Here is a 25,923-nt window from a genome sequence, read left to right as displayed (position 1 = left end):
GAACTACATCCTGAGTTCAGAGTTCAGCTGTGCTGCTAACATGCGTGTTTCAGTGTGAGTAGCAGTGAATGTGTGTGAGGTGTTTGTGTGACCAGTTTTAATATGAAATCATTATAAGTTAGTGGTTTACTTGTCTCCGTATTGTCGAACATGTCAGTGAACGCACCACAGCTGGAGCTGACCCAGCTGATCTACAAACATCTGAAGGAGCAGGGCTTCCACTCTGCTGCTGAGGAGCTGCAGAGACACAGCCCACAGGTCAGCACACACACACACACACACACACACACACACACACACAGCCCACAGGTCAGCACACACACACACACACACACACACACACACACACACACACACAGCCCACAGGTCAGCACACACACACACACACACACACACACACACACACACACACACAGCCCACAGGTCAGCACACACACACACACACACACACACACACACACACAGCCCACAGGTCAGCACACACACACACACACACACACACACACACTGGCTGTTAACCTGTGTTTCTGCTGGGGTTTACAGTGTGAGAGTTTCAGGTGCTGCAGTTTTGAAACAGGAAACAATCCCAGTGATCATTAACCGGCCTTCTTATTCTGTGCATCAGCAGACTGCATCTACAACTAAACGGAACTTTGTGCAGTTTGTATCTGATAAACTGTTCAGAGCCTTGCATTGGATTCTGTTATGGGGCTGTTTGTAAATGGCTTTCTTAGCAGCAGAAACACAAATTAATACAAAAACTCAAAAAACGTTCCTAAGAAATGAATTCACTATCCATTATTTTATGTTTTCTCTCTCTTACCTCATTGTCAATATAAACATATTCCAACTGATGAGGCCTTGACTCAGTGGCAGTGGGTTATACTCCAGGTGAAATGTGAAAATGATGTTCACTTTTTTATAAAGGCATGAAACTTGGTACACTTGAACAGTTTGGAGCCCTGGACATTTTGTGATATGGAGCCATCGCAACCAACATTACCACAATTACCATAACCAAATCATGTATTGTACATTGTGTCTCCTGTGCCAAACATGATAACACAGAAAAGGTGATGTCTATCCCTTTGTTTGGATGTTCAACGTTTACAATGATTCCATTCACAATATCATAAACTGTTCAGGTGAATAATTAATGGTGAATTCAGTGATGGTGTATGAAGCAAATCACACTATCTGAGAACCTAGGCTAGACTTTATAATATCCTGTCTGTTGCATATAAACTCTTAATCCTTTTGTTCATTAACCCTGACAATACAGTGACTGTGAAGAGTTTAACAATACTTTTACTTTTACTGAAAGGTTATTATGGAATTTGTGCCGAATGATGCCAAAAATATATATAGTGCCTACTGCCACTTTAACTCCCTCACTCTTCTTTGCAGTATAGTTTTTATACTAGTTTTTTTGTTTTATGTGTATTCATGTTTTGTTTTTTAGGACATTGCCCTTTAGGAGCTGTTATTGTCAGCCAGTCAGGACCCAGTTGTAATGTAATGTTGTTACTGATGATTGGGTCTTCAGTCTGACAAGTCGAAATGTCTGCTCTAAAAAACATCTATGAATCCTGAGTCACGTGGGAACAATCTTTTAAAAAATGCTCTTGTGCTAGTAAAGCTATCAACCTCAGGATTGTATTATGTATTATAATGTAATATATACCTAATAAACTGCCCGTCATTGCATGGTTTGATGTTGTGATTGTTTCTGCAGGGGGAGACAAAACCATCTGCATCTTTGTTGGACATCTACAGTTCCTGGTTAAAGTGAGAATGATTTCTCAGGAATCAGACGTCTTCATTTGACTTTGTTGGTAGTGATGTTCTGTCTGCTAAATTTTGTTTCTACTCCCATCAGTGACTCTAAAAAGAAAGGGAAGCTGAACTCGGCCAAGGGCTCCAATTGTGAAGAACAAGGAAGGACTCCGGCTAAAGGTACGACCGCCTCTTTTATTTATACTCCTGAAGAAGTTCACTCCTGTTGCAGGAGTTTTACTTCTTCAGGCTTTTTCCCTTCGTAGGTGAAGTTGTGCTGCAGGTCCCTACTCTTAAAACATAAAATACACACGGCATGGAAAAGGTCCAACTCTTTGTGAGTGGCTTGATAAATAGATTGAATTGCTTTCTCAGTGGAGCTGGAGCTGGAGTCGGCGGTTCAGAGACCCAGAGCCGGTGTCCGGACCGGTTCTCTGACCAGTCGGACTCGTCCTATTTTGCCTCCTACTTGTTTCAGGATGACTTGGGGTTTTTCCTCCTATTTAAAAAACCTTCTAAGATATACTGTTTATTATGCAACGCTCCTCAAACTTGTATTGTTTGAGGAGTTACGTCAAGTTTAAGTTACGTTAAATGATTCTGTGAATCACGGAAAGAAAGGCAGCAGCACCTCTCAGCAGGAAGCTCCAGCTGCTGCATCAACAACAGTTAACAGTCCCGTTGGTACGCTTCACAGAGGTTTACCGCAGTCACAGAAGAAGTAAGAAATCATAGTCTGGTTGTGCTCTTGAATCAGAGCTGCACAATTAATCTAATATTAATCGCAATCAGGATTTTGGCTTCCAACAATTAACTGAACATGATCGTGCTCCACTCATAGAAAACCCTGCTGCATAAATCAAGCGCTTCCTAATCTAACAGTTGGTGAGCCAGATGTTTCGGCTTCACTTTTAGGTATAGATATTATCTACACAACCAATGTGTTTAGGATTAAATTGAGAGCATAGAGTTGTTTATCTAGCCTTTTATTGTTGCTAATTTTGCTCTCGAATGCACCAGATTGATGCATTCAGGTTCAGGTTCAGGTGACTTTATTTGTACCCGTAGGTAGATTTGTTTTGCAGCAAAATAGAGGATGGCATCCGTATTGACAATAAATGAAGCAGTAGGGCACAGACAAAAGACAGACACACCAAAAACATGACAAAGAGTACTCAAAGACCTACTGGCATCAGAACCCAGCAAAAGAAGGTCACAAGCTGTAACGGCCTGGTATACAGGGACGCTAAACTCAGCTGGGACTCACCAATCAGCCGACTGGACCATTTAACAATCTGACTCAGTCTATTTCTGTCCTTCAGAGGCACATTACCAAACCATGAAACTAGTGAAAAGGATAAAACCGACTCAATAAAAGCAGGATTAATTAACGTCATCGTGGTTTTTCCGATGTGGAAGTAAAACAGCTTCCTTCAGCAGAACAGACGCTGGAGCCCCTTGTTGCACACAGCTTCACAATTTGCCTCAAAGTTCAGTGTAGCGTCAATGATAGTCCCAAGGTATTTATATGATTGCACATGTTCAACAGCATTTAACTTTAAAATGTAGCTAACAAAAGTGTAGGGTGAATATTCCTGTATTTTCTCATATTGCAATGTCAGTTTTTTCCAACATGGTGCAGCCCTTATTTGTACATTATCAGGAATGTAGCACAGCATGGAAGTGAAATCAGTGCCATGTTTAGTTTAATATGAAAGTGCAATAAAAACATGTTGTCACTAAAATCAATAAATAATCGTGATCTCGATATTGATCAGTATAATCGTGCAGCTCCGAACTTGAATAAATTTTTTTACTTGTTATGTCCAGCCACGCCAAAGAAAAGGAAGGACAAACCTGCAAACAAAGCAGAGACACAAAAAAAGAAGGTGAGTTTTTATTTTATTTTCATTTTTTAATGCGACATTTTGAGCCACTGATTTAAGAACTGATTTGATTCATGTTCTTTTAACTTTACTAATAATGCTGTTCTTTCTTTTCTTTTCTTTTAGTCTGTGGCAGCGAAAAGGAAAAAAGGTGACGGTAAATCTGCAGAGAAAGTCATCAAGGCGAAAAAATCCAAGAGCCAAACAAAAGACAAGGTTGTTGCTGCCGGAGGAGGAGACGGGGATTCAGACTCTGACAGCAGTCTGGATGTAGATAAATGGAAGAAACTGGTCCTTCAGATGACAGGTAGGTGTGTGTGTGTGTGTGTGTGTGTGTGTGTGTGTGTGTGTGTGTGTGTGTGTGTGTGTGTGTGTGTGTGTGTGTGTGTGTGTGCGTGTGTGCGTGTGCGTGTGCGTGTGTGTGTGTCGTTGAGGGCATCATTCATGTGCAAGTATGTAAAGGATGAGGGGATGAAGAGGATGAAGCATAGAGAGGTGGAGAAAGTTAAGAGGATTGGAAAATGCAGGACATGATGGAAGATGAAAAGACAGAGAGACACTTAAAGGGAAAGAAAGACAACCACCAGACAGGACAGCATCTCCCATGAACATCCTCCCCGTGGGGGGAAACAGTGATTTCATAGAAACAGAGCTGTGTACAGAAGCTGCCGTTGATGTTTTCTTTTTTGTGCCACCTAGCCGTGTTTGTTCAACGTCTTCGCCGTGTTTACTCTGTCCACAGAGACCGATGTAGCCAAGATGGACACCATCAACGCACTGGACTCGTCTGCACCACCGACGCCCGTGGTGAAAAAGAGAGTGAGGAAACCCCGGGCCAAACCTCCCGCGAAGACCGACACCCCCGTTCAACAGAGTAACGGGGCGGCTGGAAAGAATGAAAAGGTGGAGGAGAAAGCCGCGACGGAAACGTCAACAAAGAAGAGTCCAGCCAAGAGAAGCAGGACGAAAAAGACCCCGTCTGTCCCGCCGAGCCAAGAGACGAACATCAACGCCGTAGAGGACGGACCAGCGACGTCCACTCTGTCCCCGTCAAAAGAGACAGAGATAGGAAAAGATGTGTCTCCCAGTGATGAGACAACATCTGAGCCCAAGAAGAAAAAGAAGAAGAAGAAGAAGGAGATGGATGAAGACAAGGTGGAAGAGAAGGAGACTGGTGGAGATGGACAACACAAAGACGGTAAAGAGGAAAAGAAGACTGAAGTCACAGAGCGAGAGCTCGCTGTTAAACCTGCGGAGGAGAAGAAAAAGGCAAAAGGAACAAAGGGAGACGGCAAAATGAACAAGACTGAAGAAGAAACGACGGAGAACAACATCCATGGGGAAGTTAATAATGAGGAAATATCAGAGCCGATAGTGCCAGAAAAGAAAGCCAAGAAGAAGAAAAAGGAGAAAACTGATCCAGAGCAGATAGTGGAAGAAGAGACGGGTGGTAGTGAGGAGAAGTCGGAGCAAAAAGTGGAAGAAAACGGGGAAGACTTAGAGCAGATAGCTAAAGAAAAACCAGCAAAAAAGAGGAGGAAGGAGATCGCTAACAGTGAGGAGAATCCAGAGCACATAGTCAAAGAAAAGAAAGCGAAGAAGAAGAAAAAGGAGAATCCTGATGAAGAAAGTTCAGAGCAGATAGTTAAAGAAAAGAAAAAGAAAAAGAAGCACAAAGCTGATCCAGAGGAAGAGAAGTCGGAGCCGGTAGTCGAAGAAGATACAACGATAAAAAGGAAATCAGAGAGCGGTGACGAAGAGGAGAAGCCGATCACTGAAGTGAAGAAGAAGAAGAAGAAAAAGGACGCATCGCTGACTGATGAGGTAGAGCCGATAATTCCCCTCAACCTCGACACACCGAGTCCTCCGACAGAGAAGAAGAAAAGTGAGTAGATGAGTCTCATTAATCGTCGCAAAATGTTTCTGTTGTTTGTTAAATTCACGTTTTTCATTTGTTATTCTGTCAGAGAGAAGCAAGTTGAAATCAGCTGAGCTCCCAGAAACACCTGCAGCTTCTGTCCAGGACGCCGCGGAGACACAAACGCCATCGAGTGTCACTCCCCACAAAAAGGTATCGCAGCACTGAACTCCTCACCGGCTCTCGTCACAGCAGAATAACATGTTATCAGTTTGAGCGCTAGAGGATAATTCTTCATCTCTTTCTGAATTGACTTTTATTTTTTTGTCTGTAATTCTTCACAGAAAAAGAAATCCTCCTGAAGATGTTCGACTCTTCATCAGAACACAAAGGATGAAGGCAACGCAACCTGTCCGTCTTATTTCTAATCATATTTTAATGGTTAGAAGGATCACTTAAAAAAACTGTAAAAAAAGAAAAGTTTTTTATTTTGGTACATTTCTTATCTTCATTTGTTTTATGTGTTTACCCAGAGAGTGACATACTATGCTGTATTTTTTTTATCTGATATTGACATTTTAATGGCATGAATATGTAAAAGAGATCAAAGATAACTGATTGTTTTATGGAACGGATGATTTAATGATATTTTGAGTAAAATTCAGTCATTGATTGAGCAGAAAATTACAATCTCAGGAAGTTTTGACAGTCCTAAATCTTAATTTGTTGTTAATATATATACACCTACTAACGCAGCTCTTGGGGAGATTTAAAAAAAAAAAAAAAAACATTTTCTTGATCTGTTTTATATTTATTCCAAAATATATGGAAAATGTTTTTTAGCAGCCTATTTTTGGTATTTTGGGTTAAATATCTGTTTGTGAAAAGCATGGTTTTTTTTTTTTAAACAGAACTGTTTGATAAAGCTTTCATATATGCATTATACACTAGGCTTTTAATACAAATTAAACTACATCGGGTTTTTTTAAATGCTCTGTGTCCTGAAGTCTTTTAAGTCTGTTATTTTGTGGACAAAAAGAAGATTAATGCAGTGTGTTACTATTTATCAGTTCCTCGCTGTCACCACTAGAGGGCAGTTAACACTTGTGATTTTAAATACACATATCAACATCTCCAAGTACAGGTCTTGGCAACCTTCACTATCAAAAGACATTTGATCATTGTGATGAAGGTAACACAGTTTATAGTCTAAGTATATAGTATATAAGTCTAATGCAGTGAGGGCCAAAGTGCAAATGTATTACGGAGTATTAGGGCCACATTGAAGGAAAAAACATCTGAGATTTACAGAATAAAGTTATAATATTAAAAGAAAAAAAGTTGTAATATTACAAGAATAAATTCATAACTTTATGAGAAAAAACTCATAATATTACGAAAATAAAGTCATAATATTATGAGAAAAAAAGTCGTAATATTACGAGAATAAAGTCAGAACTTTACGAGAAAAAAAGAAAATAACACGTAAAATTACTACTTTATAATATTATGACTTTATTCTCATAATACTAAATCTTTTTTTCTCGTAAACCTATGACTATAATTATCAGTAAAATATTATCAAAATGTCAGAAAATATTTGTGAAATATCCAAAATAATTTCAATTAAATAATAATAATAATAATAAAAAATAATAATAAAATATCCCTAAAATATCAGAAACATTAATGAATTATCAGACAATTCCTTTTTAAAATATCCCCAAAATATTAGTAAAATAGCATACTGCGTCGTACCATAGACCTACAACAATGATAAATAAAAATTGAAAATGTAAACAAAAAACAGTTATTCATTTCCATTTTTCATTTCCCAGAAGTGTCAGTATGTTAACTTGAAGAATTTAATATTGCAGTTCTTCACAGTGACCACTAGAGGACATCTTCTTGTCAACACAATAATACAATACAACAATATAGGAAATACAAAGATAAACACTGTTGGGATGTTGCGCTTCTTTTCCTTTAAATAATCCCTAAAAATACTCTGTATAATTATAATACACTAAATTATAATTACACTAAATATTGTGTAATTGTCATGCTATTATTGCGATGACTATATCTTGAAAGTTTTATTTTGAAATGATTTACCGGAAGTGATATAATGCCATAATGTCTGCATTGACGCTATTTTGACTAATTGATCAGTTCCTCGCTGTCGCCACTAGAGGGCAGCACACACTAGTGATTTAAATACACGGATCAACATGCAGGGCTTTATATTGTATTATAACAAAGTATACATTAGAAATACAGATACTATTATGAACATATAAATGTCTTATTGTTGCCTCTAAAGAATATAATCAGTATTGATAACTGTATTATTCCTATTAAAGTCTCCAATGAATCTAGTTTGACACATTATGGAGGACATTAAAACACTCAGCTCATCTCTTTGCTTCGTACAACTGGTGAGCATTTTGTTTTGCCTTTTACTTTATAAAATAGTCTGTATAACATTAAATAGTTACACTAGAGCAGGGGTCAGCAACCTTTACTATCAAAAGAGACATTTTAGGCAAAAAAAACAAACTCTGTGTACCCCACCAAAGAGCACCTTCATCACACTGATTTGAATTTCCGAGAACTCTGGACTTTTTCCCTTTTTATATAGTATATAAGTCCAATGAAGTGAGGGCCCAAGTGCAAATGTACTACGGAGTATTAGGGTCACATTGACGGGAAAAACATCTCAGATTTACAGAATAAAGTCATAATATTACGAGAAAAAAGTCGTAGTATAACGAGAAATAAAGTCGTAAATTACGAAAATAAAGTCATAACTTTACAAGAAAAAATTCGGAATATTACGAGAATAAAGTCATAACTTCACGAGAAAAAGAATCGTAATATTACGAGAATAAAGTCATAATTTTACGAGAAAAAAGCCATAATATAACGAGAATAATGTCATAATATTACAAGAATAAAGTCATAATTTTACGAGAAAAAAGCCGTAATGTTACGAGAATAAAGTCATAATATTATGAGAATAAAGTCATAGCTTCACGGAAAAAAAGGCGTAATATAACGAGAATAAAGTCATAATATTACGAGAATAAAGTCATAACTTTACGAGAAAAAAGCCGTAATGTTACGAGAATAAAGTCATAATATTAAGAGAAAAAAGTCGTAATATAACGAAAATAAAGTCATAACTTTACGAGAAAAAAGTTGTAATGTTACGAGAATAAAGTCATAATATTAAGAGAAAAAAGTCGTAATATAACGAAAATAAAGTCATAACTTTATGAGAAAAAAAGAAAATAACACGTAAAATTACTACTTTATAATATTATGACTTTATTCTCATAATACTAAAACTTTTTTTCTCGTAAACCTATGACTTTATTCTCGTAATATTATGACGTTATTCTCGAAATCTCAGAATTTTTTTTCCTCAATGTTGCCCTAATACTCCGTCGTACCGTCGTACCATAGACCTACAACAAGGATAAATAAAAATGAAAATAATTAAACAATTATTCATTTCCACTAATTTTTTTAATAAATCCACAGGGAGCCACTGGAGAGGAGCTAAAGAGCAGCAGGTTGCTGACCCCTGACCCCTGACCTCTGACACCTGCACTAAAGTATAATCCCTGGTGAGTGTAGTACCTGTCTCTACCACATGTATCCGCTAGATGGCGCTGCAGCAGCTCAACTGGCTGTCAAAAAAACACCAAAGAAGAAGAACTTCCGGTTGTGTTTGGTTTGGTGGCGATAATCACCACAACATCCTCCAGCATGAGCTCTACATGAATTAACTAACGTTTAACTGATTTAACTGCTCAGTTATAAACCTGTAACATAAAAAACAATGTGGAGGTTAAACAAAGTCCGTCACAAAGCTGGTCGAGCAGCAGACAGCTCAGAGGAGATGAAGGTGAAGAGGAGAGAGAAGGAGAAAGGTGAGCTAAAGATGGTTATTAGCAGCTCAAACTGGGTTTAAAGAATCATTATAACACCTGTGATGATGATACCAGGAGCTCATCCACTAGCTGTGGTGGATGGGATGTGACCAAGTACATTCACTGAAGTACTCCACTTATATGGACTATTTGACCAGCTGCAACATTAAAGTGTTGAACAAATAAAGTATCTGTAAAATAGTAGGAAAATATCCAAAATAATTTCAGTTAAATATTTTAAAAAATATTAATAAAATATCCAAAAATAACAGTAAAATATCCCAAAATATCAGTGAAATATTAACAAAATGTCAGAAAAAATGAGTGAAATATCCAAAATAATATCAGTTAAATATAAAAAAAATATTAATAAAATATCCCAAAAATATTAGTAAAATATCAGAAAACATTAATGAATTATCAGACAATTATTTTTTTAAATATCCCAAAATATTAATAAAGTATTATACTCTGTCATACCATAGACCTACAACAATGATAAATAAAAATGAAAATGTAAACAAAAAACAGTTATTCATTTGCATTTTTATAAATCCACAGGGAGCCACTGGAGAGGAGCTGAAGAGCCTCATGTGGCTCCGGAGCCGCAGGTTGCAGACCCCTGGTATAGCACCTTTCTAAACATGGTTACAAAGTGTTTGCACAGATGCAATGAATTACAGACAAAATAAAAACAACAATAAAAGAACAAAGACCAAATAATGAGAAAACTAAAACCTGTAACCAGTGGTACTGTATAAATACATATGGCAAAAGAGGACAATATAAGGTGTGGGTAAAGATGCACCAAGCTGTTGCCTTACGGAGTTAAAAAAAAAACTTTTTTAATCAAAATGTGTTTTTAAAAGAGATTTAAAATGTGTAATAGAGCTGGCTAACCTGAGGTCCTGAGGTCGGCTGTTCCAGAGTCTAGGGGGCATTGATGGCAAAGGCCCCGTCACCCTCAGTCACCAGCCTAGACCTGCATGGGTACAACCAGTAGAGCCGAGTCAGAGGACCTCAGGTTACAAGGTGGCACGTATAGGGAGGAAGGAGCTCTACTCTCAGATGACTGAAGCAGAAGGTGATGTGATATTTGTCCGTGTTAAATGTTGTAGCACTGAGACAAGCCCGCAGAGACAGACAGCTTGTGAGCAAGAGACTCCTGCTGAATGACGATGAGGACCAGCCAGAGGTCACCATGGACACTACCTCAGGAGAACAGGTGAGAGACGGACAGACGTTGTGATAGATAATGTTTTCGGTTAAGTTAAGTTCCCATCTGAATCTGCTCCTCGTTTCCTCCAGGATGTGGTCGGTTTGTTCCACAAACTTCAACACGGCGGGCCGGAGAGGGAGGCCCACATGAAAGCTTTGAGTAAAGCTCTCCGCGACCCGTCAGCTCAGCGCACCTTCATCAAGTATGGCGGTAACTTTTGTCGCCTCCATCAAAGGAGTTTAAATTACATTTGTATTTTCTCATGTGTCATGGCTGTGTATAAATCCCTGCAGGCAGGAGAACAGTATTCATCTTCTGGTTGGTCTCCTCACCGGCTCTGATGCTACGCGTCGTCTGCAAGCCATCCGGTGCCTCCATGAGCTGTCTCACTCCCCCCACAACGACGTAGCACCAGCTTGTCTGCCTGCCACCCCCTACCTGCTCACCTACCTGTCTGGCCAGAGCACCAAGTTCACCGTGAGTAGCCACCCGTACCGGGCGGTGTGTAATATCATCACCTAATTATGCAGGAGGTTTTTCACTTTCCATGTGTTTACGTTCATGTACACACAGGAGCTGTGTCTCTACACGCTGGGTAATTTATGCCCAGACAGTGATGTTGTAAAAGACAAACTCCTGGCTCAGGGAATCATACCAGCTCTGGCCAACTGTATAGAGGTAAACCAACAAGATTCATTCATCAACATTGTAACAACACCTCAGTCACATCAGTATCTTCACTGTGTTTCTCTCATAGCTCTGAACTGGTGTCACATGGGGTGAAATACAGTGATGTTAACATGTCCCTCTTGATGTTTCTGTGTCCAGAACCAGAGACATAACCTTGCGGTGGTGGAAGCTGTGGGATTCACCCTCTCTCAGCTTCTCCAGACCAAAGACGCAGCAGAGAAAATAATCCCGTAATGACACCAGTTATCTCTCAACCCTCTACGCTGCTGTTTGTTTCTCTTGCGAGGCTTCACTCACATTAAACACTGTTCTCATGATAGTCTTCCTCTGTGTCTGCAGGACAGTCCTTGCCTCCAGCTTACCTTCGAACTTGCTATCGGTCCTGACTCCTGACCCAAAGTTTGGCCTGGCCCCTGCCATCGAGTGTGCATGGTGTCTGCACTACCTCACGTGTAGGTGAGAGAGAGAAGTCAGTTGTCATTATATGTAATCGCTCCATAAACAGTGTAATTGTAATAATCATAACATTGATGATCTGTGTCTCTTCTGCCTTTATCTCACCCCAAAGCATGAAGGACAACAGAGAGCTGTTGGCTCAAGGGGCCCTGTTGCAGTGCAGTTCCCTGTTAGTTTCACTAGGTGGTGCCGTTGCTGAAGGAAACAAAGAAGAAGGAATGGAGCTGGTAAGGAAATTCATGTTTGTTGATTTTTAAGGCTCTTGCTTTTTCTTTGTTTGAAGGCTTTAGAAGCAGACTCTGTGGCATGCCAATGTTTTAAGCCCGCTTGTTGTACAGCTGACTCCCAGAAAAGTTCCTTTTCGTCCCCCCATTTGTCTTTAGATAGTTCTCTTTTAATGCAAATTTTAGTGCTTTTTGTGAATTGTATTTTATCTCTATTTCTGTCTGCAACTTTGTGTTCTTGCTGCTGACCGTCTTGGACAGGTCTCCCTTGGAAAAGAGGTTCTTAATCTCAATGGGACTAACCTGGTTAAATAAAGGTTAAATAAAATGTTCTGTTTTTACTGTCTTAAAAGAAATCATGTGAACCCGTACTTTTTATCACTGCAGAACTTTTTTTTCAAACCATAACTTAAAGGGACTGTTTGTAACTTCTTACACTCTTATAAATCATTGCAGGTCGGTGTCCCAATGCTCGCTCGCGTGTGGCTATGCTGTTCAGACTCAGACTCCAACACAAACTACACGGAAGCACCAAAACCTCAAAGTTGTATCTAGTGAAGCCCGTCTGTTAAACAGTGTTAACTCTTCCTGCTTCAGCCTCCCAACCGCGGTCGGAGGACGCGGGGGAGACCGTAGCTTTGGTCTCCAGGGCCGGAGTCTCTGCTCCTCTGCCTGCTGGCCTTCACTCACACACCGCGCTCGTTCTCACGTGCATGCGCGCACACTACACACTGCAGAAGAGTTAGTTTAGCTCTGAGCATATCTTACATAGAGTCCCTTTTAAGTATTTAGAGATTTGAAACATGCTTGAGACAGTGAATAATTTAAGATGTTATTTATGTATTTATTTATTTCATCAAAAAAGCAGTTGCATGTTGTTCTTTGTTGGTGCGTTCAAGGAAGCCTTGACATTCAATCTGCTGCTGAAAAGCATCACATTCACCAGCCGTGTTATCAGACAACCTAAAAACAGATGACCCAAACTTAAAACTATGAGACTAAATATGTGGTTTTGTTTTTTCTTGCATTACACCGTATCGGCCTGTAGCTATATTATCTCGTTATAACTTTGACAAAAAAAGAAAGATATATATTTTTACTTTGACATATGAATAAATGAAGGTGAGTAAATATTCACCGTGATGAAGTACTTATCTAAAGGACTAACTGATTTTCATAGTGATGATAAACCTTACTCAGGAAAATCAGCCGGAATATAAAGTATACACCGTTTGTGATCTTTAGGCTGCAACCGTTTGACTGACATGTCCTCCCTCTCCAGTTTATCTGTCCTCTGCTGAGGTGCGTGGGAAACCTGCTGTCCTCCTGTCCAGTGAAAGACCTCAACACTCAAGTGGGTGACGTTCGTGTGGTGGTCGCTCTGTGTGCACTTCTTCAGGCCTACCTGCAGACCCATCCAGCGTTGGCTAGAGAGAGCGCCTGGGTCCTCAACAACCTCACAGGTTTGAACAGTCTCTCGTCGTCGTCACACCTGATCTCTGCTGAATCAAACTTGGATTAAAAAAAAAGAACAGGTCTTAATGTAATTCAAAAAAAAATTTCCAGCGTGAAGGTTTTTCATTTCCGTTTAAGTTTGTCCGTAGTTAGGGTAGAAGATCTAGCTGGTTTGTCGTAACAGTGTAGTTTGTGGAAAAACAGTTTACTGTGGTCCTCCTGGAAATGTGCCCCTTTTATCCCTTTTTGAAATATACTGTACCAGATTTATCTTCATATTACTGTAAACTTCAGTTTTGCGGAGGAAAATCTCTCGTCAGGATATGAAATTCTGTCTTTTCCCGATGTACTGATGATTGATATATTTATTAGTTCATGAGTGTAATGAAGTTTGTTCCAATGTATTTTCCATCTCGCTGCTACAGCTCACTCCAGTGCTCTCTGCTCCGCTCTGCTGACTCTCAACTTGGTCCCTGGACTGATCCAGCTCCTCCCTTTCTCTCAAGGCATCAATACCATGGTCTGTGCAAACTAAACTTTGATATTTCATAGAACATTTCACCTTGTCATTGTAGCACTTAAAGGGACTGTTTGTAACTTCTTAAACATATAAATCATTGCGGGTCGGTGTACCATGTGCGCTCGCGTGTGTCTACGCTGTTCAGACTCAGACTCCAACACAAACTACACGGAAGCAACAAAACGCAAAGTTCTATCTAGTGAAGCCCGTCTGTTAAACAGTGTTGGCCGCGGTCGGAGGACGCGGGGGAGACCGTAGCTTTGGTCTCCAGGACCGGAGTCTCTGCTGTACTCTGCTCCTCTGCCTGCCTTCACTCAAACCGCACTCATTCTCACTCGCTCTCTCGCTCCACCTCTCACGTGTATGCGCACACACTCCACACTGCAGAAGAGTTAGTTTAGCTCTGAGAATATCTAGTGAATGTACAGTGGACGTTTGTGCAGAAATAACTGCTGCAGCTCCTCCAGACCAACAGAGGTTTCCCGTGTCTTGTGAAGTGACGGGGCTCCGCAGAGAGAAACGTTATCGTCTCCGACCAAAACTCCGGTGTCTCCCCTGTTCCCTCCGGCCGCGGTCGGGAGGCTGAGGAAGGAAAAGCCAACACTAGGATCAGCACTGATTCATGGAGAGACCTTCGTCTGGTCAGCTAACATTACTGCCAAGCAGCTGAAATATAGAGTGATATTGTGCTTTTAGCTGACGTGTGTCGCCTCACTGTTTTTGAGCGATGCTCATTCATGTCTATGTAGAGCGAGCACAAGTGCGAGCAACAGGACGCTGACTTTCGTTGACTTAACGGACACAGGTGTTGCTGTTAACGAGACATTCTGATTCTTACATAGAGTCCCTTTAATGATGAACAATGTGTTTGTTTTTGTTGTATTCCTCACACGCTCCCTCTCTCTGGTCCGTTCCTTCTTGTTCTATCCTCGTTAGATCCTGAGGGTTCTGGCAAATATTGCCCACAAGAAAAAGGAGTTCTGTGTCCAGCTGGCACATGGCGGATTGCTGTCTGCACTCTGTGCCACACTTAAAATGGCCGACCAAGAGATGGTGACCCTGAGTATGGATGTCCTGTTCATGCTGGTAGTTAGCGGTCCACAGGTAGGGATAACCGAACCAGACAGTGATTAGCTTTTAGCAAGCTTCTGTAGTTGTCACAACTTTTACCCAAGTTGTTCCTTCCCTTCAGGTGGCAGAGGAGTTTGTGAGGCAAGGCGGGCTGTCACTGTTAGAAGCCGTTCAGTACAACAGTGAGGGAGAGATTCGACTCAGAGCAACACACCTCCTGGAGCACCCCCCGCTGTCCTGCTCATCCCGTCGCTCGGTAAACACTCTGATGCAGCTTGTTTGTTGAATTGTATTAATTCAGAATTAAAAAATAACTGACTGATCGTCTGTTGTGTTGCAGGACAACATCCCACGTTCCTGATGCCCCGGAGAGGCATCAAACTCACACCTATGGGGTACGGAGTGTCACCGATACCATGCGGACACACACCTGTCTGCATTGGTATGTTGTTATATTTAAAGTCATTTTTAATACCCTTTGAATATGATCACTGGTATTTTAATGTTTTACGATCTTCAGTGTTATCAAAGGTGTTTTAATGAATGTAAAGGAAGAGGAAGTATTATTTTTTTAATATCCGAGACTCCGTAGTCTTTTTGTCTGTCACATATATATATTAAGAAGACAGGTATATACAGCTCCTGTCTGTACTGAGGATGTCTGTATAAGACTGACTGTAAATATCTAGAATGAGTGTGATGCAAAAGAATCCTTTGTTTTTTGTGATGATGACGGATTTTAGAAGTATCATGTATTTTGAGCCAATAACACATTCTCATTAATGACTGTACATTCATGAAATATGTAATAAATTGATAAATATCAACTTCACTACAGATTAAAGAAATATTTTATAGTAATATATTCGTCTGGATAGCGATATTTAAGTTTCATTTGTTTTGGTTTATTGACTAAATAAGGGGTTATGATAATGAGGACAATAATGATCAGATTAATCTTCTCAACTAATCCAACACTTGGGACTGTAATCCAGCTGTTGGACTGTAATCCAGCTGTTGCTCTGCCTTCAAACCTCAGGAATATTACTCTGATCAATGCTCGTGAATCTTTTGAGAGCTGAAACGATTTTAGTCTATTTAACGGATCAATCAACAGAAAAATAACCAGCAACTATTTTTGATAATTCATCATTATAATTGATTAATTTATAATGACATCTTTAGTTGCAGCCTTACTTCTGTCCACATCCACCTGCAAAAAAAATCAAAATTAAGATTGTCGATATCACCGGTGCAACGGAAGATTTAATCTGAGGACTGCAGAATTTATACATTAAATAAACATGGTAATGAAGCCTGTGGTGGGACGCATATTATTATTATTGAACTCAGAACATTGAGGTTAATTCACAGAGAGACACATTAGTCCAGGGGTCAGCAACCTTTACTGTCGAAAGAGCCATTTTAGGCAAAAATCCTTCTGGAGCCGCAAAACATGTGATCATTGTGATGAAGGTAACACAGTTTATAGTCTAAGTATATAGTATATAAGTCTAATGCAGTGAGGGACCAAGAGACAATGTACTACGGAGTATTAGGGCCACATTGAGGGAAAAAAATCGGAGCTTTACAGAATAAAGTCGTAATATTACGAGAATAAAGTCATAACTTTACGAGAAAATAAGTCGGAATATTACGAGAATAAAGTCATAAATTTAGGAGAAAAAAAGTCGCAATATTACGAGAATAAAGTCATAAATTTACGAGAAAAAAAGTCGCAATATTACGAGAATAAAGTCATAACTTTACGAGAAAATAAGTCGGAATATTACGAGAATAAAGTCATAAAAAAAACAGTGTTAACATAAAAACAGTTATTCAATTCCATTTTTAAAAATCCACAGGGAGCCACTGGAGAGGAGCTAAAGAGTCTCATGTGGCTCCGGAGCCGCAGGTTGTTGACCCCTGACCTAGGGAGACAGATCGGCATCAATAGATGGCTCTTGTGTTTAGTACCTTTTTGAATCTTTTTAAAATCACCAATTCTACTGTTTTCATATTAACAGTTGACATAGTTGATTTGTGGTCCGTGGATTTCCACACAGATCTCAGTGGGGTTTTAACTCGACTTGGTGAACGTTGTACTGGTAACAGTGAGGAACAGTCTCAGTCTGTACTTGGAGGAACTTGAAAACAAAAGTGTTGAGCTCCTCCCCTTAATGGAAAAAAAAAAAGCAAGTCTCAAATTCCCCCCACTTCCTCTTTCCACCCACAACATTCCCTTCCCGTTATCATTCACACTGCTCCTCTGCATGAAAAGCTCAAACAAGGTGGGTCACTTCATGTTTTTGTACAAATCCTTGCATTCTTTGAGACTGTGTTTACAGCCATGTATGGTATCAGCAGGTCATCTGGACTAATTCTGTCTCTTTAACAATCTGCTTAGTAGAGGAGAGTATATACATCTGGTTTCATTAATTCCTCTGCTCTCCTTGCACAACCTAACACAGTGTGTGCAATGGAGGGAACTGAGTCAACAGCTAGAGAGAGAACAACAGGAAAGGATGGAAATCAGACGACAGACCAGAAGCTGCTGAATACCAGCAAACCTCTGCATCGCTTCGTCCAAAGAGAGCCCAAAAGTCTTGGGGTAACACATCAGACCATCCAGGGGCCACAGAAATGATGTTATGTGAACTTGGATGTTTACGCAAACTGTTCTTCTACCATCAGCACTTTAACACCCATCCATCCTTCCATCCTTCCCCGTCTCTCTTCCCAGATTGTCCTCCTGATGTTTGGCTGTGCAGAGGTCCTGATGGGATTCGTGCTGGCCCAAGGCTCAGATCAAATTCGTACTTCTATTGCGATCTACATTCCCTTCTGGCAGGGAGCTCTGGTACATACGTTTTGGCTCACTTGTCTTCAAAATGACGATGTACAGTGTCAGAGTGTCTCCTTAACGCCCCTGAAAACTTGGTCTCAAAAGTTACAGTTTTAACATTTTGGTAAATTTGCTTATTTACAGAAAGTTTAATGAGAAGATTTATTAATCTTCTCATCTCTAACTCTGAAAAAAGGGAAGTCAAATTCACGTGGTTAGGCTCAAGAAGCACTTACATTTGATAAACTTGTAAATTTAGGACTTTATTCTTGTAATATTACGACTTTTTTTCTCGTAAAGTTCTGACCTTATTCACGTAATATTATGATTTTTTTCTCTTAATATTATGACTTTATTCTGGAAATCTCAGATGTTTTTTCCCTCAATGTGGTCCTAATACTCCGTAGTACATTGTCTCTTTGGCCCTCACTGCATTAGACTTATATACTATATACTTAGACTATAAACTGTGTTACCTTCATCACAATGATCACATGTTTTGCAGCTCCAGACAGATTATTCTTTTGTTTTTTTGCCTAAAATGGCTCTTTAGATAGTAAAGGTTGCCGACCCCTGTACTAGGCCCATGTATGTATATGAGTATATGTACTAGGTGAATAACAAAGGAAAAACAACGTGATCATTTTTTGTTTGTTTGTTTGTTTTAAGTTTCTTACCTGTGGAATCCTGTCGATCTACACGGAGATACATCCATCCAAGAAGTTGGTAGGTATATTATGATTTTATGATCTTGTTTTAGTGTTTAACTTTTATCTATAACTCACTTGACCTTGTTGAACTTGATCTTTCCCAGGCGACTGTGTGTTTGGCGATGTATGTGGTTTCACTTTTGGGAATCATAGTCTCCGTTGGCTACAGGATTTCCCTCTTCACAATGTATGGCCACCGTTGGTACATGTACCATTATTATGGGTATGACGAATGGACCTTTTACACAAGGGTGAGTTACAGCACATATTGTTTTAGACTAAATTGACGTATTTTCAATGTGTATGAATAACTTTCTCTTAAACTTTCTCTTGCTTTAGAACCAGATTTTTGCTATTGAAGGCCTATTGTTGACTTCCTCTCTGTGTGTGTTGGGGCTTCTCATCTTCTTGGCTACCGTTGCACGTTTAGCTCTGAAATCCACACACACTCAGGTAAAAAATGTTGCATCGTTACTTCATCTAAAACATAATGGTTGATAGTTTGAAAGGTATAGCCTCTTTCTTGAAACTGAATTCCTTCATATATATAATCTTAACTTCACTAAAAAGAGTCCCTGACTGAATCCAAATAGTAATGTCTTTCTATTTAACCAGAAAAAGCATCGACTAAGCAACAATTAGTCAAACAAACAACATAAGACAGATGACACAAAGCCAGAATTAAACTGAAATGCAATTATAAAATCATGGTGATAAATTTGTCAATACATTTATATGACATCTGATAAATAATGTTATTCACCAGCTGTGTGTCAGTCATCATGTCATTGCCTTCTCGTTGTCCTCTTCTCTAACATGTACCACCTCCGTATCTTCAACAGGTTATTATTCAGCACATCCCGCCACCACCGAGGGACGTAACACCAAACTAATCTCAACCTTTTGAAGTATTATCCTACAATAACTAACGCTGGTCTTATTCCTGCAGCATAACTATCCTGTGAAAGAAAACGTGTGGTCATTCTGTACAGTATATCAAATGTGGATGTTATTACACCACCAAGACCAGGGGTCAGCAACCTTTACTGTCAAAAGAGCCATTTTTGGCAACAAAAAAAAAAAAAGTCTGTCTGGAGCCGCAAAACATTTGATCATTGTGATGAAGGTAACACAGTTTATAGTCTAAGTATATAGTTTATAAGTCTAATGCAGTGAGGGCCAAAGAGACAATGTACTACGAGTATTAGGGCCACATTGAGGGAAAAACATCTGAGATTTACAGAATAAAGTCATAATATTACGGGAAAAAAGTCAAAACTTTACGAGAATAAAGTCCTAAATTTAGGTGAAAAAAAGTCGTAATATTACAAGAATAAAGTCATAAATTTAGGAGAAAAAAAGTCGTAATATTACGAGAATAAAGTCATAACTTAACGAGTAAAAAAAGAAAATAACACGTAAATTACTACTTTTTTTTCTAAATATTTTTATTGAATTTTTACATATAGACATACATACATATATACACATACAGACAGACTAACAATATTAATAATTAAATTATACAATGAAATGTTTAGTCAGAATTTCAAAGAAAGATAGACATGACATTTCATGTATTTCACTTATCTAACAAAGAAAACAAAGAAAATAAAAGATACGACAAAATAAATAAATACCTCAAAGAAGAAGAAAAAAACAAAACAATTTCACCTAAATTATTACTTTATAATATTATGACTTTATTCTCGAAATCTCAGATTTATTTATTTTTCCTCAATGTGGCCCTAATACTCCGTCGTACCGTCGTACCGTCGTACCATAGAACCATAGACCTACAACAATGATAAATAAAAATGAAAATGTAAACAAAAACAGTTATTCATTTCCATTTTTAAAGATCCAGGGCGCCTGGGTTAGCTCAGTTGGTAGAGCGGGCGTCCATGTATTAAGGCTTGGTCCTGACCGCGGCGGCCCGGGTTCGAATCCGGCCTGTGGCCCTTTCCGCATCCACTCTCTCTCTCCCCCCTTTCAAGACTCTATCCACTGTCCTGTCATAAAAAAAAATGGAAAAATGCCCCCAAAAAAATAACTTTAAAAAAAAAAAAAAAGATCCACAGGGAGCCACTGGAGAGGAGCTAAAGAGCCACATGTGGCTCCGGATCCGCAGGTTGTTGACCCCTGATCTAGAGGCAGTAGCCCTATAAAGCCTCAGTCACAGATTTTATTTAGTTCCCTACATCTACAGTACGTATAACCGCAGTGAGGAATGCATCACTGAACCACGTTTATTTGCTTTTGGTAAAGCTTGTTTTGGAATCAAAGTGATTCCTGTCATCTTCTTGACATGCACTTATTAAGGGAACATAGTAACCACTGTTGTGTACTCACTGAATGGGTCTTATGGTAGTAAACACTCTGCTAAATAACCCTTATGTCATCAACATGTGTGGCATCATCATTATTATTACAGTACGGGCATCGTTTTTAAACATAATTAATTATTAAGCATAATCAATGTGAACCTCTGCATACACTCAACTGTGATCACAACTTTAGAGATGTTTAAGAAATAAATTACAGTATATTTGAATGCATTTGGCTTTTAATATCCTTACAGACATCCATCCAGCATATTCTTCAAAGCTTACGACTTAATGTAAATGTTGATCTAGTTCAGCGTGTTCATCTACATGACTGTGATACGATATGTGAAGAGCCTGGGAGGGGGGGGGGGCCTGTTGCCATGTTTTGGCTGTGAATGTGTGCAAAAACACCGATTTTTATTTAGCTTTTGTGCAATAACTGTAATGTATATTGTCTTTGTTAATTAAATAAACAATAAAATGATCAAATAAATCGATGCTCAGATTGATGATCGTATGCATAGACTGCACTAACACATACAGTACCGTCTGCACAAGTCAAACTACACTAAAGAGTAATTATCATTGTTAATTATAGACTGTCTGTAGTAAAGGTTGCACCTGCAAGAGGACTTTGAACACCTTTATTAGATGGCCAGCAAATAATCAGGATCTTTGTTTTAGGTTTAAGATACCAAGTTAAAAGCCCAACCTTTAATTCTGTTGGACATTTTAGGGTATATTAAAATATGTATAATTTAATACCTTGATTTAAAGATGAAAAAATAACATTTTATTGTTACCAAACTGATCAGTATCAGAACAATTGTTGGTGTTTTAAAACAAAGTGCTACTCTGGTTCTAATCCAGTGTTGGAGCAACACATTTATAGTGCGATCGCTGGACTGTCCTTAAATGCTTTCAGTATTTCCCCATGGCTGTTGTGTAAGCACATTGCATCATCCCAGTTCGGTTATTTCCACAGACGTTTCATGAAGTAAGCATTTGTTTAATTCCTCAGGACTGATTCAAACTTGTGTGTACGCTGCATTTATTGTTGAAATCACTCCTGCTGTGGAGCTCAGCATAAAGGTTGTGGTAAACTTGGATGAGCAGCACAGCCGTGCACCACACTTAAAGTCATCGTGTCTTAACTATTATACCACCTACTGCGTCTCTTCAGCTCCTCTCCAGTGGCTCCCTGTGGATTTTTAAAAATGGAAATGAATAACTGTTTTTTGTTTACATTTAAATTTGTATTTATCATTGTTGTAGGTCTACGGTACGACGGAGTATTGGGGCCACATTGAGAAAAAAAAAAAAATCGGAAATTTCGAGAATAAAGTCATAACATTATAAAGTAATAATTTACTTGAAATTGTTTTGTTTTTTCTTCTTCTTTGAGGTATTTATTTATTTTGTCTTATCTTTCATTTCCTGTTTTCTTTGTTAGATAAGTGAAATACATGAAATGTCATGTCTTTGAAATTCTGACTAAACATTTCATTGTATAATTTAATTATTAATATTGTCTGTCTGTATGTGTATATATGTCTATATGTAAAAATTCAATAAAAATATTGTTTAAAAAAAAAAAAAAAGTAGTAATTTACGTGTTATTTTCTTTTTTTTCTCGTAAAGTTATGACTTTATTCTGGAAATCTCAGATTATTTTTCCCTCAATGTGGCCCTAATACTCCGTAGTACATTTGCTCTTTGGCCCTCACTGCATTAAACTTATATACTTAGACTATAAACTGTGTTACCGTCATCACAATGCTCAAATGTTTTGCAGCTCCAGACATTTTGTTTTATTTTTTTGCCTAAAATGTCTCTTTAGATAGTAAAGGTTGCTGACCCCTGGCCTACTGTATGTGCAAGACATTTAGTCCGTGGTGGATGAAACCCACAAGCACAATGGTGTTGTGATCCACTAGTTTTTCACCCACAACAGCCGGGCTCACAGGCATGAAAGTCTACAATTTATAGCCGACAACTATGTAAATGACATTTTCCACGAAAACAAAAACTGCACCAGAAACATTTTGGTCACTTAATTTATTTCCAGTCGTTTTTCTTTGTGCAGACAAACAGTAGTTCAACAGTATAGTGTCGCCCCCTGGTGTTGGAAGAAGGAAATCCAGCAGAGGCATTTCTTGTTGTCATATTTGGTCCGTTTTGTTTTTTTATGTTCACAGTATTTAATAGACGTAGCTGGCTGTGAAGAGAGACTTCATTGAGGCATCGTCAGCAGAGCCGGAGGGCTTGTACTCTCCTTTGCTCGCCAGGCCATTGATCTGAAAAGAGCAACAGAAGGGAGGGGGGAGTTAGGGCAAAGTCAAACCTGAGTGTTAATGATCAGCCTGGACCACATTAGTGCAACACTGAATGGACAAAAAGCTTTTTAGAATCATTTACCAGTCAGTGTAAAGTTGAGTAATACAAGGTAAGAGTAGTTTAATAGACCGTTTTGTGCACAGTCCACGACGACACATTGACAAGTGGTATCATTTATTAGTGATATCTGTTCGTGCCCTCGCAGACTGACCTTGGCCCTGCTGCAGAAAGCTTCCTGTGCAGCTGCCTTGTTGGCAGCTTTGCCCTGCCAGGCTGCAAGAGCAGAGGCCTGGAGCGCACGGCCGTAAGAGAAGGTCAGCTTCCAGGGGCGATGGAGGGGCACCTGGTTGATGGCGTTCAGGTTGCGGGACGCCTCCTCCTCGCTCTGACCTCCAGACAGGAAGCAGATGCCTGGAAAGAGACACACAGAAAGCAGCATGAGAAACTCTGCGCTTTTTCTTAAACCAGTTTGTTAAGGAGGAAAAGCTGGCATCGCGACACTCACCGGGCACAGCGGCGGGGACGGTGCGCCTCAGAGCGGTCACCGTGGCCATGCCAACCTCCACAGGGGTGAACTTCTTAGCGCAGGACTGTCCAGCCATGACCATATTGGGCTTCAGCAGCGTGCCCTCCAGGTACACGTGGTGGTCGGACAGAGCCTTGTACACGGCAGCCAGAACCTAAACGCGAAGACGCAGACTTGTTACGACACGTGCTTTAAAATATCACCTGATGGGGAAAATGTTTGACAGCCGAAGTTTATGAACCAACCTTTTCTGTGACGTACTGGCAGCGCTGCAGGTCATGGTCTCCGTCAGGCAGGATCTCTGGCTCCACGATCGGCACCAGGCCGTTCTGGTGGAGAACATAAAGGTCAAATTAGTCACTTGCAGCCAATAGTTTTGATTCAGTCATTTCTGTAGAGAGACAACACACCTGTTGGCAGATACTGGCATATCTGGCGAGGACATTGGCGTTCTCTGCGATGGCGAGAGCTGATGGGCAGCCATCTGAGATCTTGAGCACAGACCTCCACTTGGCAAAGTCACAACCGTCCTTCTTATACTGAGCACAGCGCTCCGAGAGGCCGTCGAGACCTGAGGGGAAAAACAAACAAACCATTCTGGATTATGTTGCTGAAACATGCAAAAAAGAAAAAAGTGCAGATTTAGCGATAAAGAAGGCGTGCACTTCTTCTTCTGGGCTTTGAATTAGAATAGAAATCCATTTTCACCTTGTGTGGTGGTCTCTCCATCTGTTCCAGTTAGACCAGCTGTGCCTTTGTCCACCTGAAGCAAGAAAATAAACATTAACTTACAAAGGTCAGCAGGTGGAAGATCTGTGCATTCGACTCGATCTGCACTTCCAGGCTCCTCACCTTGATGCCGACAACGATGCCCTTATCCTTGACGACTTGGGGGAAGAGCTTGCCGCTGTTTGATTTCTGGTAGAGCGTCTCGTGGAAGAAGATGACGCCACCCACGCAGTTGGAGATTGAGGGGTCGGTGGAGAAGAGGAGGTCACGGAAGCAGCGACGGTTCTCCTCGCTGTTCTCCACCTTGATGTTCTGGAGACGCTTTCCCATGGTTCCTTGAACGAAGAAGAAGAGAAATCAGTTCAGTTGCACACTCTGCATTTACCGCTCATCATACAATAACAACCAGAGGCTCACCTGTTGATTCATCTGCAGCCAGGATTCCCTTTCCTGGAGCCACAATCCTCTGAGCGATGTCAGAGAGCTCCTTCTTCTGCTCCGGAGAGAGCGATGGGTACTGATGAGTCATGCTAGAGGAAGAGGAAACAAGTTATTTTTTCACAGTTGATCAGAAAACGCTTCAAGACTTAAGTATGAGGAAGATGTTTATCTTTTATTTCCCAATTACCCAACACAATGAGCCTCTAACTTCCTGCCTCTCTCTCTTGCATCACCTCTGTAAATATTTGGCCTGAATGGTTGAACTTTGGCCTTCAAAAAGTTAAGATAAGTTCTTCCTTTAGATGAGCAAGTTCATAGTTCACTCAGGAGGAGTTTGACTGCACCAACACTTTCTGCAGAAGTCCTCCACACTTAAACAAAGAATAATATAGCATATTAAGACTATAAAATCAGGAGCATAATCTTGCTCAATAAGTGCAACGCGGATGTTTGCAAATATGCAAATATTTACACAAACCTTAAAGAAGCATTATGCAGTAATCGACCATTTCAAAGTAAAATCACCACCAATCTATAGTGCAAAAAGTTACTAATTTGTCAATGCAACTCGAACTTGACAACTTGTTTATCCAGTTCTACAAAGTTTAGACTATTAAAAACATCTTAAATCCATAACTGCAACATTATTTCCATCGCTGCACATTCAGAAACATTCAGAAACCCTGAAGAGGGATACTATAATCTCACAGAAAACAGAAGTAAATGCAACAGTTAAAAGACTGCAAAAACAAGTCTTACTTGAGAGTTTGGTCAAACAGCGACGGCAACAGAAGTCCAGCCTCCCAGCAGCAGTGTGACTGAACGAGGAGGCCGACAGGAGGCCTCTAACCGGTATTTATCTCCGGTGTGGTTGCTGAGGAGGAGGAGCTGCTCGGTGATGTGGAGGAGGCGTGT

At 39.8% G+C, this 25,923-nt stretch overlaps 4 protein-coding genes across 4 annotated transcripts; 3 read left to right on the top strand and 1 right to left on the bottom strand.

The window, feature by feature from the left end:
* On the top strand, positions 1-6,281 carry tcof1 (treacle ribosome biogenesis factor 1). Its single transcript, XM_037779591.1, has 8 exons — positions 1-258; positions 1,736-1,788; positions 1,880-1,956; positions 3,607-3,665; positions 3,789-3,969; positions 4,405-5,547; positions 5,630-5,733; positions 5,865-6,281. The coding sequence occupies exons 1-8, from the start codon at positions 151-153 to the stop codon at positions 5,880-5,882; spliced, it is 1,743 nt and encodes a 580-aa protein (XP_037635519.1). The 5' UTR covers positions 1-150; the 3' UTR covers positions 5,883-6,281.
* Positions 6,282-9,221: 2,940 nt separating this feature from the next.
* Positions 9,222-15,954, top strand: tmco6 (transmembrane and coiled-coil domains 6). Its single transcript, XM_037779609.1, has 13 exons — positions 9,222-9,458; positions 10,577-10,683; positions 10,767-10,879; positions 10,971-11,154; positions 11,251-11,355; positions 11,506-11,597; positions 11,707-11,823; positions 11,936-12,050; positions 13,330-13,510; positions 13,928-14,022; positions 14,959-15,126; positions 15,215-15,349; positions 15,434-15,954. The coding sequence occupies exons 1-13, from the start codon at positions 9,368-9,370 to the stop codon at positions 15,452-15,454; spliced, it is 1,524 nt and encodes a 507-aa protein (XP_037635537.1). The 5' UTR covers positions 9,222-9,367; the 3' UTR covers positions 15,455-15,954.
* Positions 15,955-17,164: 1,210 nt separating this feature from the next.
* LOC119494047 lies at positions 17,165-19,765 on the top strand. Its single transcript, XM_037779662.1, has 7 exons — positions 17,165-17,384; positions 17,565-17,704; positions 17,837-17,953; positions 18,608-18,664; positions 18,753-18,899; positions 18,988-19,101; positions 19,491-19,765. Exons 2-7 carry the CDS (start codon positions 17,573-17,575, stop codon positions 19,539-19,541), a joined length of 618 nt encoding a protein of 205 aa, XP_037635590.1. The 5' UTR covers positions 17,165-17,384; positions 17,565-17,572; the 3' UTR covers positions 19,542-19,765.
* A 3,251-nt stretch (positions 19,766-23,016) lies between these two features.
* On the bottom strand, positions 23,017-25,923 carry aldob (aldolase b, fructose-bisphosphate). The gene is made up of 9 exons (XM_037779629.1): positions 25,768-25,923; positions 24,985-25,097; positions 24,691-24,902; positions 24,547-24,601; positions 24,249-24,409; positions 24,084-24,167; positions 23,818-23,992; positions 23,524-23,723; positions 23,017-23,272 (listed from the first exon to the last, which is right to left on the bottom strand). Exons 2-9 carry the CDS (start codon positions 25,094-25,096, stop codon positions 23,177-23,179), a joined length of 1,095 nt encoding a protein of 364 aa, XP_037635557.1. The 5' UTR covers position 25,097; positions 25,768-25,923; the 3' UTR covers positions 23,017-23,176.

This window comes from Sebastes umbrosus, chromosome 9, assembly GCF_015220745.1.
Source record: "Sebastes umbrosus isolate fSebUmb1 chromosome 9, fSebUmb1.pri, whole genome shotgun sequence".
Taxonomy (NCBI): domain Eukaryota; kingdom Metazoa; phylum Chordata; class Actinopteri; order Perciformes; family Sebastidae; genus Sebastes; species Sebastes umbrosus.
This window is presented reverse-complemented; position numbering and strand designations above follow the sequence as displayed.

Bases quoted from the DNA above. Each gene is read 5' to 3' on its own strand.
- tcof1 (XM_037779591.1), top strand. From the start codon at position 151: ATGTCAGTGAACGCACCACAGCTGGAGCTGACCCAGCTGATCTACAAA. The intron at 1,957-3,606 runs GTACGACCGCCT...TGTTATGTCCAG, and splicing joins AGGAAGGACTCCGGCTAAAG to CCACGCCAAAGAAAAGGAAG. The intron at 3,666-3,788 runs GTGAGTTTTTAT...CTTTTCTTTTAG, and splicing joins CAGAGACACAAAAAAAGAAG to TCTGTGGCAGCGAAAAGGAA.
- tmco6 (XM_037779609.1), top strand. From the start codon at position 9,368: ATGTGGAGGTTAAACAAAGTCCGTCACAAAGCTGGTCGAGCAGCAGAC. The intron at 10,880-10,970 runs GTATGGCGGTAA...AAATCCCTGCAG, and splicing joins GCTCAGCGCACCTTCATCAA to GCAGGAGAACAGTATTCATC. The intron at 15,127-15,214 runs GTAGGGATAACC...CCTTCCCTTCAG, and splicing joins TGGTAGTTAGCGGTCCACAG to GTGGCAGAGGAGTTTGTGAG.
- LOC119494047 (XM_037779662.1), top strand. From the start codon at position 17,573: ATGGAGGGAACTGAGTCAACAGCTAGAGAGAGAACAACAGGAAAGGAT. The intron at 17,954-18,607 runs GTACATACGTTT...GTTTGTTTTAAG, and splicing joins CCTTCTGGCAGGGAGCTCTG to TTTCTTACCTGTGGAATCCT. The intron at 18,900-18,987 runs GTGAGTTACAGC...CTCTTGCTTTAG, and splicing joins AATGGACCTTTTACACAAGG to AACCAGATTTTTGCTATTGA.
- aldob (XM_037779629.1), bottom strand. From the start codon at position 25,096: ATGACTCATCAGTACCCATCGCTCTCTCCGGAGCAGAAGAAGGAGCTC. The intron at 24,903-24,984 runs GTGAGCCTCTGG...TCTTCGTTCAAG, and splicing joins GGCTGCAGATGAATCAACAG to GAACCATGGGAAAGCGTCTC. The intron at 24,168-24,248 runs GTGTGTTGTCTC...GTTCTCCACCAG, and splicing joins ATGCCAGTATCTGCCAACAG to AACGGCCTGGTGCCGATCGT.